This window comes from Danio aesculapii, chromosome 16, assembly GCF_903798145.1.
Source record: "Danio aesculapii chromosome 16, fDanAes4.1, whole genome shotgun sequence".
Lineage (NCBI taxonomy): Eukaryota > Metazoa > Chordata > Actinopteri > Cypriniformes > Danionidae > Danio > Danio aesculapii.
The window spans coordinates 8,872,158-8,886,513 of record NC_079450.1 but is presented as its reverse complement, the minus strand read 5'-3'; the positions used below and the strand labels follow the sequence as shown (position 1 = coordinate 8,886,513).

The window sequence follows — 14,356 nt, the reverse complement described above, 5'->3', positions numbered from 1 at the left end:
CCCTCCCGGTCCTCATGTAAGTTGCGCACCCTTTTCAGCCCTCACCACCGGATCCCTCCTCACACGTCGTCCCCATCGAATAGGGGGTCGAATCGAGATTGCGATCTTTTTTTGATTAATCGTGCAGCTCTAATAAATAGTGAGTATTTTTATTTTATTCTGTATAACCGATTAATTAAACTATTAAACAAAACTAAATATTTTTCTCTTTTTTTTTTTTTGTTAATGACATTCAGTGAACGGACAAAGATATAATATTCAGAAGCTCAATAATAATAAGGCAAAGTAGATAATGGCAGGATTCCCCTGATAAAATGTGTATCTCCTGGCATTAAGTAAAGCGTTAAATAACCAAACACAACCACAATAAAAAGTGAGTGCATTGGGTAAATAGTTGATAAATAGTGAGTATTTATTATTTGATTTTATATAAATGTGTATTAAACAATCAACTATTAAACAAAACTATATGTTTTTTTCTTTTTTTGTTAATCGCGTCGCAGTGAACGGACAAAATATAATATTTAGAAGCTCAATAATAAGGCAAAGTAGATAATGAAGGGATTCCCTTGATTAAATTTGTATCTCCGGGAATTAGGAAAAGCATTAAGTAACCAAACACAGCTAATGAAAAGGGAGTGAATTTGGTAAATAGTAAATAAATAGTGAGTATTTTTATTTTATGTTGTATAAACGATCAATGGATGCACGGTGGCACAGTAGGTAGTGCTGTCGCCTCCCAGCAAGAAGGTTGTTGGTTCGAGCCTCAGCTGGGTCAGTTGGCGTTTCTGTGTAGAGTTTGCATGTTCTCCCTGTGTTTGCGTGGGTTTCCCAATTCACCAATAGCGCAAGTCTTTGGACTGTGGGGGAAACCGAAGCATCCGGGTTTCCCCCACAGTCCAAAGACATGTGCTATTGGTGAATTGGGTAGGCTAAATTGTTTGTAGTGTATGTGTTTGAATGAGAGCGTATGGATGATTCCTAGTGATTGGTTGGAGCTGGAAGGGCATCCGCTGCGTAAAACATATGCTGGATAAGTTGGTGGTTCATTCTGCTGTGGTGACCCCAGATTAATAAAGCCGAAAATAAAATGAATGAATGAGTAAATAAAAGAATAAACTATCAATTAAATAATCAATTAACAAACACAACTATCTTTTTTTCCTTTTTGTAAATGGCATTGCAGTGAATGGACAATTATATAATATTCAGAAGCTCAATAATAAGGCAAAGTAGATAATGGCAGGATTCCCTTGATGTAACGTGTATCTCCTGACATTAACTAAAGCATTAAGTAACCAAACACAGCTTTGGATCTAATAAAAAGTGAGTAAAATGGGTAAATAATGGATGAATAGTGAGAATTTATATTTTATTTTGTATAAACAATGAACTAAACTATCAACTATTAAACAAAACTATGCTTTTTTGTTAATGTCATAGCAGTGAATGGACAAATAATGTAATATTCAGAAGCTCAATGATAAGGCAAAGTAGATAATGAGGGGATTCCCTTGATAAAATTTGTATCTCCTAGCAAGCGTTAAGTAACCAAACGCAACTAATCATGATTTTAAATTTTTTTAGGAAGATATATATTTTATTTTTTATTATAAATTTTTTTTCTGGTCTCACTTGTATTCCGGTTCCCTCCGGCACAAAGACCTTCCAGACGCAGTTGAGGTGGTTGTCATAGGGATCAGGGTAACCCGGAGACAGGATGGTGCCTCGCCGCGTGGTCAAAACTCCTCCACACGCAACTGAAGAACAGAGATCAGAAAACACACACACTCATCACATACACTCAACTAAATAAACCATAACCAACAAAAGCCAGTAAACAAGACCTGTCTGAGACTAAATATAAGTCTAAAATAAGTAACTGGAGGAAAGTAATGTACAAACTAAAACAGACAAACAAAATATCTAAATGAAAAAAATCGACAATTCATGTAAAAACTAAAAGAACTAAACTAAAGTAAGAGGAAAAAAGTCAACCCAGGCTCATTCTGAAAACGTACCCCTATATACATTTCTGGAGAGCATCAAATACGTCCTAGGTGGTACATTTTTTTGCAGTTTTGGTTTTTGAGAAACCACTAGAGGACGCTGTGTGCGTTCTTTGAGATCTCAAATTTCTCTTGCTAGTGCCATTAGTGCCTGCTGTTCTTGCGTAAATCCACCAGAGGCTGCTGTCGACTGACCGACCAACTGACCCACCCTCCTCCTTCCCTAAACCCAACTAATAGTGTTTTTAAAAGGACTGATTGACTGGTAGCTGTTGCAACGCCGTCCATATGGAGGTAAGTGGTTAGCTGGTAAGTGCAAAAAGGAGCGCGTAAAACCGCACTGTAGCATTCGTTTTAAAGATGAAATGCAGCCATACACACTTCTGGCTACATAATTTGCGATCTCCAGAAATGTATATAGGGCGATGTTTTCAGAATGAAATAAAGTACACTATAAAATTAAATATCATTATAAAATAATTGCAAAACGTAATAAAACAAATAAAATTTGATTAAATATAAAGTAATACAACGTAATAAAAAATACCAAATTAAATTGTGTAAAAATACTTTTGTTCGAAAAACAAAAGCATATTAATATAAAAATAAAAAAGGCAAAATGAAATGAAACATCTTAAAATGTCAGATAAAGTGATCATGCTGAAAAATAAATGAGACAAAATATGTAAAAACTAATAGAAGTTAAAACAGTCACAAGAAAAAAATACACATAAAACAAAAAAGTTCACTGTTAAAATAATTACATATGACATATAAATGTCATTATAAAATAATTGAAATAAATTAATAAAATACAATTAATGTTAATTAAATAGAAAGTATTATTATTATTATTTATTTATTTAAATAATGGCAAAAAACACATCAAAACTAAACAAAAACTAAAAAGGCCAGATTAAATTAAGTAAAATATTTAATAATTAAAAAATACACTTCATTTTAAAAACAAAACAGATAATCAATAAAAACTGTCAAATTAACCATTCAAATTTGTTTAAAAACATTTATCAATTCAAAAATTATATTAAAATAAAATAAATACAAATTTAACAAAATTAAATAAAACAAATACAATAAAATACAGTTTAAAAATACAAGACTACACTCAAAAGATTGAGTCAACTAAATTGTGGCCAAGACACAAAATATGAGAAAATAACGTTCACATTTCAAACAAATAAAAATAAACATTTGCCAAAAGGTAAGATTAAAACAACATGAAACAGTTCACAATCAATTTGCCAGTTTCTAGTACAGATTTAACCTGAAAATCTCATTGAATACTTGCTTTACAGTCATAAGAAATATATTCACAACAAGCTTGAAATCTCTACTTTTAAACTACTCTTAAAAACAAAAGTTTTCTGGTTTTGTAATCAGTATGAAATGAACACGAGGTACAGTCCGTCCTGTGAAACGCACATCACATGACAGCAACTACTCAAATGCCCACAAACTCATAAACAAAGAGTCGCTGTAATTTCACCATCAAGACCAAGTTGTGAATTACTTTAGAAGAGCAGCACGATCTGACGATCAATATCCAGAGGATGATAATGAGTAGAATGGCCATAAACAGGGTTTCTACAGGTTTTATCAAGTCAAATTTAAGACTTTTAAAGACTTTTTAAGACCATTTCAAGACCATAATGAATTAAAATTCAGACTTACACAAGGCTAAACGCTAAAGATGTATTTAATGGCGAAGTTAAAACCTTAAAAAAACATTCAAAACAAACGTTATTGAAAGCAAGATAATTAAACCATATTAATGAGTAAATAGAGGTAATAAATAAATGTTTCTTACAACTTTTATTGAAATTTATTGTTGGCCCAATTGGATACAGCTTTACATGGAAAATAGGAAAGTTAAGACCCGTTTAAAATGATTTAAGACCTACAACACAATATTTTAGTGTATTTAAGTCTTTTTAAGGCCTAAAATTTGGGTTTTGAAATTTAAGACATTTTAGGACTTTTTAAGACCCAACAGATACCCTAATAAATGAGGTTAGTGTCGTGATCTTGTTTCTTTCGTGTGTGAATTAGCTCAGGCAATCTGAAAAAATTCAGATTTTATTTGATTCGAATGTTTAGAAGCAAAACTTATGAGACAAAAACGTTTGGAGAATTTGATGTTTCCCCATTCAGACAGAATGTCCAAGCATACTGCTCGAGAGACGTTTCAAAGATGGCTGCCGTGGAAAATGACATACCTTAAAGAGACTTTGCTTACAGCCTTTATAATCCATCCTGAAATGAGTTTTATTCCAAAATAAAATCAAATAAAAATACTACAATCAAACGCATGTCTATAATGCCGCTCATGCTGAAATATCCAGCCAACAATCATCTTTCCTGAACTCCTGCGGGACCTCATCACCAGGTACAGATCTGAAGCGCCACACATTAATGTTAATACATGTCACAGTGTCTGCTTTAATCTGACACAGACACATCATGGAGCACTTATATATTAAAAAACGAGGCCCTAATGCACTTCGTCCTGGGAAATCGAATGACTTTTTTCCAGATCCAGCTGTCCTGTATGGGGTGTCTGCGGCCACAGCTCTCCAAGACCTTCATCTTTTATATCGGCTTCATCCGGCTCTGCTTAAACCGCATTATGCATTCATCATTTTCAATTATTCAGCTTCGTGCTCCTTCTATTTGAAGTTTCCTCCCATGTTTCAGGGAGTCCTTTGAGCAGCGAGAAACTCTTATCTTCTGAAGAGTCGTCGAGCTTAAGTGCAACCATAATGATATACTTTTTTGGTGGCTGTTAGACGACAGAAACTAATTCAACATATGTAAAATCACACACTTTGGTGTGGATAAACAGAACTGGCTATACCACAACGTTCTAAGCTAAATCATTTAAATTCCCATGTTATTATATGTAATGTAGGTCTTATGTTGGTGTCATAAGCCCAAAATACCTCACAGATCACTTTCCATAAGATTTTTTTAAAATGCAACTGTCCGCCCCTTCTCTGTATATTTACAGCATGTGCCTCAGATACTCTCAACACAAAACATATGCTTCGTTTTATTATGTTTATCATGCTCACTAGACTCTGGAGTTCTTAATTATCAAAAACATCATCAAAAAAAGATGTTTGCTATTACTTTAAACCCAACTTTATTGGGGGGAAACTCATTTTACAGCTCCCTCAGTGTGAAACTGTTGAGTTTTACCATTTTTTAATCCATTCAGCAGATCTCGGGGTCTGTCGGGAGAACTTATAGCTTCTCTTAGCATAAATCATTGAATCGGATTAGACCATTAGCATGATTCATTCATTCATTTTCCTTCGGCTTTGTCTCTTTATTCATTAGGAGTTGCCACAGCGAAATGAACAGTCAACTTATCTAGTATAGGTTTTATATGTACTGATGCCCTTCCAGCTGCAACCCAGTACTGGGAAACATCCATACACACTCATACACTGCGGCCAATTTAGTTTATTCAGTTCAGCTGTAGGCAATGTCTTTGGACTGTGGAGGAAACCGTAACACCCAGAGGAAACACACGCCAACACGGGGAGAACATGCAAACTCTTTTATATATATATATTATAATAAACATATATAGCAGATGGTCAAGACAATCTGCTGCAGATCAAGCGGAGCATCAGAATGGGGAAGAAAGCTGATTTAAGTTCTGTGGGCGGATATGCCTCATTGATGCCACAGGTCAGAGGAGAATGGCCAGACTGGTTCAAGCTGATAGAAAGGCAACAGTAACTCAAATAACCACTTGTTACAACCAAGGTATGCAGAAGAGCATCACTGAACTCACAACACGTCCAACCTTGAGGCTGATGGGCTACAGCAGCAAAAGACCACACCGGGTGCCACTTCTGTCAGCTAAGAACAGGACAACACCACAGACTACCTGAGTATTGTAGCTGACCATGTCCATCTCTTCATGACCACAGTGTACCTATCGTCTCATGTCTACGTCCAGCAGGATAACGCACCATGTCATAAAGCGTGAATCATCTGTGACTGGTTTCTTGAACATGACAATGAGTCCACTGTACTCAAATGGCCTCCACACTCACCAGCACTCAATCTAGCTAAAGCTTATATAATAGAATATATATATAATGTAAAATATATATATATATATATATTTTTTTTTTTTTTTTTTTTTTTTTCTTTTTGAATATTTTTGATCTTTTTTCTATAAAGCTTCCAAACATTCCTAAAACGAGAAAAACATATTTATGAGGCTGGATTGATATTAAGTTGTTTACCTCATCCAACATTGGCAGCATGTTTTATCTTGTTCTAAGAAATCATATTTTGTCAAATGTATGCTTAAAAATGAAGACAGGCTAAGAAAAACACACCTCATTCAAAATGTATTCTCTGAAAACAACCTGCATTTGGAGTTCCAAGAAAACGCATCTTGATTAAAAGCAGCTTTGGCATGTTTACTTCCAAGCCTGAAAAAAATATTGATTAAGAAAATGCTTTATTGCACTAGATACAGTTATGCCTTCATAAGAGTTTGCATAACCTTTCCATCCTGAGCCAGAAACAAAGATCCAAGGACTCATAACGTATATGTTAAATTACCACCGCTCTATGTTCATAATTACTGCATTGTGTTTTCTAATAGAGCAGAACCATGTCATTCTAAATGACTTTAATTTTCCATTTTCATTACCGCTATGCTAAAACATTCAAAGCATACGAGAACAAAAAGCTGGAGGGGAAAAAAAAACACTGGAATGAATTGAAAGGACGAGGAATGAATCTTCTGGCAAGCCTGACATTCTTTGTCACCTTTGCAAGGGCTCAGTAGAGCAATTTTTATTTGCTTGTTGAGGCTCCGCCAGACATTGTGCTCAGCACCTTTTGTGTAGCTATCAATAAGCGAGAATCCTCTCTGGATGTTAACTACCGCAAGGGCGTTCTGTCTTCACAGGCAGTATCTGACGCTATCTGTCAAAGGCACCGGGGCGATCTACAGGCCCGAGTCAATCACTTTGTTTTCAATCGCCAGGTGCACCTCCAGGCGGCACGTCGACGCTTTTGTACCACGCTAAAAAAAAACGCCACTTATCTGTGTGCTTTTACCCTTTTCCCTTCTAAGTCTCCATACTGTTGTCTGGAAGAAGAGCTTTCTGTGGTTAAATCAGCCCAATCGTGTGATTGAAGAAGAAAGGTGGCAGATAAAAACTAAAAGGGGGTTTTCACAGTGAAGGATCTTTTTCTGGTTCATCAAAGTACCCTAAAGTGGAGAAAAAACATCTGAATCAAACAAAATCTGCATATTTTATTAGGTTATTAGGTATTAGGTTACCAGAGCTAATGTGCATGTGCACTCATAAGGAACAAGATCACAACACTAATCTCATTTATGGTCATTCTACACATTCTCTGAATTAGGGGTGGGCGATATGACCTAAAATTAATATCACGGTATTTTTCATCTTTTGAACGGTGACGGTATAATATCATGGTATTACTTTCAATAGCAAAATAATATACATCTCAAGGAAGAACGGACAAAAGAAAGTCTCACTTCTATCACTCTTTAAAAGTTTCGGTTTGGGTCATTGTAAATGCTCAGTCTCGTTATGAGCTGATCTTCATTTCTCTGTGTTGGTGGAATAAAGCAGGCGAGTCAGCCGCACCAATTTATGAGCAGACAGAGCAGGATTCTCGCGATGACCACCAGCGCAATTCCACTCTTTGTTATGAGCCGTAGTTTCAGTGTAAACTTAGTAAAGGTGAGTTTCTTTGGCAATGATGTGTACAGTGTTAGATTTTATATTTAGCGGACATTTGCGCTGAACACGCGGTGAATGCAACGCATAGAGATTCGGGCACCTTCTCCGAAAACACTCGATTGATCTCAGCTGGCGGATCAACATTTACCTCATGTCATGATCGCTGTCATCTGCGCCATTATTATTATTATAACTTTAGGTGAGGTTTGCAAACCTGTGCACTTTTCACTCTTCAGCCGTTTGCATTTCCTGCAGTAACAAAAGCTCCCTGTTATCTGACAGCGTTGAGTGACTGACAGCTAATATGAACCAATGCAGCAGGGTAGAGCGATTCAGCAAGTTTTTAGAGAAAATCAGAGAAAATTTTAAAGAAAATTTTAGAGAAAATAACAGAGCGGCAATTGATTCTGACCAATACTTTGGCCGCAGATGTTCCGGGTACCCTTCAGCCAACTTAATAAATGATTTAATCACCCAACAATGGGGCTTTACAGGATTTTCAGCGGTCAAGACACACACAAAAAAAAATTCAAGACTCTTTGAATGACTTCTTTACATGGTCATGTGCTCACCGTGGGCACATCCTGCCAGATGTATAATTTCGTAGAGACAAAAAGAAATGAATGCATACAAATGAAAGACAATCTCTTAAAATGTTAGAACTAAGGCAGATCTTTGAACAATATGCCATAGTTTTCCTCATATGCTGTGTTATTCCAACCAACCAGATTAATCAATGTGTTGTTTTAACACTTACAGCAGATTAAAATGCTCTGTATGTGTCTGGTATTGACTGAAAGCTAGTGACATTTGCAATACATTGGTGTACATGAAAAATGAAGTACAAACAGTATTTGTCTTGTAACATTTTATGTAAGATAGTTTCAATTTTGCAAGAGATTTTACCACGTGAAATCAACATGCAGTGATTGACCCTTACTAAGATGGTACAGGGCATGGCCCCGCCCTTCTTGGCAACTGCTCATTGAAAGACAGTGCCATGGGGATGGACCTATATTTTACAGTCTATGGGATGGACAAAACCAGGTCACTTAAAAACACCCTGCAACAAAGAAACGTTTCTTTTTGCATTAGCTGGCTCGCGCTCGCTGTTGCTATCTGTCCCCCCCTTTCGCCTGCTCAGACACCGCGCTGCCATGCGATTGGGTCACCACGAACTTTCCACGCAAACCTCTTAAAGAGCCCATATTATGGGTTTTTGAAAATGCCCTTCCATGTAGTGTGTAACACAGCTCTAAGTGAAGTGAAATATCCAGCTAAGGCTTAAATCTGTAAGTGTACAGTGTTTAAAACTATTGATTCATCTATAAAAGAGTCGACTCATAGTGCATCAAACGAGTCGTCTTGATAACGAGTCATTAGGTGTTTCGCGATGACGCAGCCACGAAACACAAGCCTCGCCAGTAGTTACACGCGCAAACCAGGGAGATTTGAAACCTGCGGCCCCGCCCACTAACACAGAAAAAACACTAGACACACACACACAGACGCCGCAGGTCGAATGAAGTCATGCTGTGCTCAGATGGATAATATTGACAGTCTCTACCCAAAGATGAGTTGTGAACTGTGAAGAGTCAGTGGTTGAGGTTTATTCACTAGTGTAAGTAAGTGCGATTAAAATTGTTGCCTCGTTTAACTTGCAAATTATGTATTTATTGTGTTTTGTTACTTGTTAACCTGGTACAGTACACGCGGTTACTCTTTATATTCTCTTATCGCATGTAAGCCACGTTAAAAACGCGACGCGTGCCGCTTTGTTTACGGATTTAACGTTAAAGGCTTTTTTGAGCTCGCGTTCCACTTCCGTTTGTCGTTGCTATGGCGATCGAAAGCTAGGAGACAGAAGACTCGTGTCCTGAGGAGGAACGTGATGTGTTTATGTGTGTGTGTGTGTGTGTGTGTGTGTGTGTTTGTGTGTGTGTGTGAGAGAGAGAGAGAGAGAGAGAAAAAGAACAGGTCGAGTTTGTGACGCCTAGGGGCTAGGAGACAGGAGACTCGCGTCGCTTTCCCTTGTTCTTCTGAGGAGCGTTGTGTGTGTGTGAGAGAGAGAGAGAGAGAGAGAGAGAGAGAGAGACTCGCGTCGCTTTCCCTAGTTTTTCTGAGGAGCGTTGTGTGTGTGTGTGTGTGTGTGTGTGTGTGTGTGTGTGTGTGTGTGAGTGAGAGAGAGAGAGAGAGACTCGCGTCGCTTTCCCTAGTTCTTCTGAGGAGCGTTGTGTGTGTGTGTGTGTGAGAGAGAGAGAGAGAGAGAGAGAGAGAGAGGGAGAGGGAGAGGCTAGGAGACTCGCGTCGATCTCCCCAGTTCTTCTGAGGAGGGTTGTGTGTGTGTGTGAAAAAAGCCTTACACTATGAAGCGCGTGTGCACTGTGACTACTTTTATATAGTTGATTACCAGCTGGGCATTTCACTCTGTCTCGTGCTGAAGCCTGTCAGTGTCGACCAATCGCAGCAGGCTGTCATCGGTCCAATCAGCGCAGATTAGCTTCGCGCTGAGGAGGGGTTTGGGAACAAATGAATCGCTGAACGATTCATATGGGAGTCATTGGAATAATTAGGTAAAAATAAATGCAGATTATAAGACCATCAAAGTGGTTTATGACCTTGCATGCATATTAGACTGTTGTTGGAGACCCTTACAACCTAAATATGACCCTATTTCATGTATAATATGGGCTCTTTAAATTTCGGAACCTCCGCAAACCGACTCTCAGCAGTCCGTCACCTCGGTAAACCAGGAGGACAGCCAATCGCGAGCGAGTGAACCCAAAGACGTCATCGAAGTGAGTCATCACCCAATCAGGAGGGAAATTCGACTTCAGAAAAAGGGCACAAGTAACAAACTAATGTTGTCTCTTGTTGATCTAGTGCAGATTGATCTTAAGCAGTTAAAGACAAGCCAAATCTCTGCTTTTGTGGTTTCTCATGTGTGATTCTAAGACCTAGTAAGAAGTACTCTAATTAATTTGGGACGGTTGTTCAACTCATTTTGCATTCTCTGAACTGCCTCTGTGTGTATGTGTGAATGTGTGTGTGCGTTTGTTTGTTTGCTTATTACGTATAAGTTTCATGTATCGTAGTGTAGCACAATAAATCTTTCTTCTCATTTTGTAAGAATGGTTTTTTTTTTGTTTATGTGCTTCTAAGTTATTGCTTCGAGCTGTAGATCTGTTACCTCGCTAAAAGTTAACCCAATAATGTGTTATGTTATTATCGTTGGCCATGTAAATAATATTAACAAGATTGGTAAGATACGATGTCTTCTATTTGCTGTACAAATCGTAGATAAAGTGTGAATCTTTTAATCTGATTCAATCTGACTCAACTGAGTCGAATCAAAAATTCGGATCTTCAGGATCCGATTCATTAAAATGAGCTAATAAATCCCTGATCTTATAACGTAGGCTGATCCCCTACACTATTGATAATAAACATCTTTGTCAATCTTGTCGGGTTTCCTTTTAAACAACACATTTTGTCTTGAATGAGCCTAAAAAATAAAAATAAAAAAATCAATCGAATGCTTTTATTGTAGATCTGTGTTTTGTGAGATTCATTCACTGCTCTTTAATCAGAATGTTTAAATTATATAGTGAGAAAAAGGTTAATGAGATTTGATAACTCGATTCTATTTCTTTATAAAAGCAATTAATTTTAACAAGCTAATCTGTTTACAAATTTATTTACAGCTTTTTAATCTATACTATTTAATCCATCTTTTGTAAATAATAATAATAACAATAATAACATATTGCTGACAGTTTCACCTGTTTATTTACAATGAAACAACTCTAGATGAACAGATTTAGTCATTTGGGGATTTTTTTTTGTGGGGGGTGGGGGGTATCCTTTATTTTCACATCCCATTGTTGACAGGTATGAGGACTGTATCTCGTGTTCGTTTCATACAAATTACAAAACAAAAAAACTTTTGTATTCAAGTGCATATGGTTTATTTAAAAGTATAGATTTCAAGCTTTATCTGGATATATTTCTTATGTTTGTGAAGCAAGTATTCGCTGAGATTCCACTGCATTTGTTGACCACCATAAAAGCTTACGTCCGGTCCGAGTTTTGCCCCCAGCGAAATGTCAGTCTATAGCGATTGTTGATTGGCTCCTGTACTAGTAGGCTTCATTCGGCATATTGACCATTACGCTTTTCCCCATTTGAAACTATATGAGTGACACAGTTTGTGTATTCTATAGTCTTTGATAGAAGTAACTAACATTTTTCGAAATATCTCTTTTTTTTAACATTGGTTGCATGTTTTGCTAAATTATAGTATGTGTGTATTTATTATTTTATTGTATGGATGTTTCGCAGTGTTGGGTTGCAGCTGGAAGGGCATCCGCTACGTAAAACATATGCTGGATAAGTTGGCGGTTCATTCCACTGTGACAACCCCAGATTAATAAAGGGACTTAGCCGAAAAGAAAATAAATGAATGAATATTTCACATGAATTATAATAATCATGCTTATTATGAGTGTGATGAGCTTTGCATCGGCCCTGGTGATGTGAAGTCCTTTTTGGTTCCCCAAAGAATCTATTAGTTCTTCAAATAACCATGTTTCCACTATAAAGACTCTTCTGTAGAATGAAAAGGTTTTGTGGATGCCAAAGGAACTGCTGATGCCGATAATGAACTTCATTTTTAAGAATGTGTTGAGTAGACTTCCATTTGAAGCACATCTATATTCCACAGGTGATGCGCTCTCACGCCTCCGCTATAATCAGAAAGGTTTCCAGCGACGTTAATGTCATCATTAGCAGCCAACGCTCAAAGAGAGGATGAGCGCTTCGCTCGGGGGAGAGAAGAGAGCAATTTCATGTAAATCAACGAAACGTGAAGAGTCTCCACCAAAAATAAAGTACATATGTGTTTTAGGCCAATGGTGTCAAACACACAGCCCACAAAGGGATTTAATCCAGACGATTCAAACAACAATATAAAGTAATAACTAAAATGTTACTTAAAATGCTAAATAAAAAGTATCAAAGGGATAGTTCACCCAGAAATTTAAATTCATTTGTCATTGAAATATTTGGTAACACTTTACAATAACAGTACATGAATAATGATGTGTTAATATGTAAACTAAACATTACTTTATTATGTACTAATGATGAGCTGATGTATGTGCTAATCAGGAACTAACTTTAAACACAACATGCGTCACATTAGTTCATCTGTGAATAACAGCTACCTTAATTACTTGGTAGAGCATTATTGTTTGTTAATTAATGTATTACTCACCTCATTACTTCATTATAAACTCATGATATGTTAAAGGGCACCTAGTTTACCCCTTTTTTAAGATTTAATATTAATATTATGGTTCTTCTGAGTGTGCCAGATTAGGTTCAAAACACAACTCAGATTAATGTGTTAAAGAGTGTCATGTTGGGGGTGTGTACACAGGTCGTTGTTTTAGGGGTGTGTAGCTTCACATGAAAATTAGTTTCGACTTCCCGTCCAATTTACCAAGGGGGCGGAGCCAAGAGCTCCCCCACTCTGTGTATGGCAACAGACAGGCAGACAAAAGAAGCGACATGAGTGAGAGGACCAGCATTCAGCCGTACATGTACGACTCGGACACTGACCAACCAGAGAGTACAGAATCATTTGTGTCTTTGTATAGTTTTACAGCCAACTGTGTGCTAGTTTAAAGTTCCGAGCTTATACACTGAGACTAATAACCAGGCACCCTGAATTAACTTTGACTGAGGCTATAACTAAAGGGCGTCACACACTGGTTGCGCTGCTCAGAGCCGCGACACGGCACACCAGACGTGCACATTCGCATGTTACTTAAAATGAAAACTATTCAGATGGCGCTCTGTGGTGCGGCAGAGATTTGAACAGTGTCCTGAGTCGTGGCTGGGCGCTGCGGACAGCCGCCGACTTGCGGCGCAGATGTGTGTACCCTGATAGAAACCTATGTTTAAAACTCTAAAATGTATGGTGCTGCGTGGCGCAACAGTGTGCGTCGCCGAGCGGCGCTTCTGGTGTGCGACCTGCTTAAGGCAAGTTCGTTATTTCCATTGAAGGGATGGGCACGTGAGGCAACACGCTCGCACTTTCCAGCTGCACCTAGATGACAGGGAGCTTCTGTGACCACGGGAAATGCAAACGGCTGAAGTTTAAGGTAGACGCAATGAAAAGTACACATGTTTGCAAACCCACCTAAAGTTACAAACAATGGCACAGATGAGAGCGATCATGTGGTGAATGTTGATCTTGTGTTGAGCCCAATGAGCCTTACATCTTAAAATAGAGCAAGGATGTTCCTTTGGTGACATCGCTTTGACTCACATGCTGAAAATGGCGGATGTAAAACATTAAACTGAGGATATGATGATGCGTGCATGTCAATCAATATTGGTGGGTGGGGGGACCGCACTCCTACGTCAAGTTGCAGTCGATCTCAAAACCGCTCCAATTGGTCCACCGTTTTTATGTTGTTAAATTAAAAAAAAAAATTGGGTGTGTTTATATCACCCCAATATGATGGTCTATACACTGTACCTACACATATGTCTGTCCAAACAGCTTGAAAA

General features: G+C 37.7%; 1 protein-coding gene across 1 annotated transcript in view; it reads right to left on the bottom strand.

Moving 5' to 3' along the window:
• Nucleotides 1–14,356, bottom strand: part of csmd3a (CUB and Sushi multiple domains 3a) — a 685,206-nt gene that overhangs the window by 283,292 nt on the left and 387,558 nt on the right. Inside the window, exon 35 of the mRNA XM_056474744.1 lies at nucleotides 1,636–1,760. Within this exon, the coding sequence (XP_056330719.1) occupies nucleotides 1,636–1,760 (125 nt within the window). The remainder of the gene's footprint in view (nucleotides 1–1,635; nucleotides 1,761–14,356) is intronic.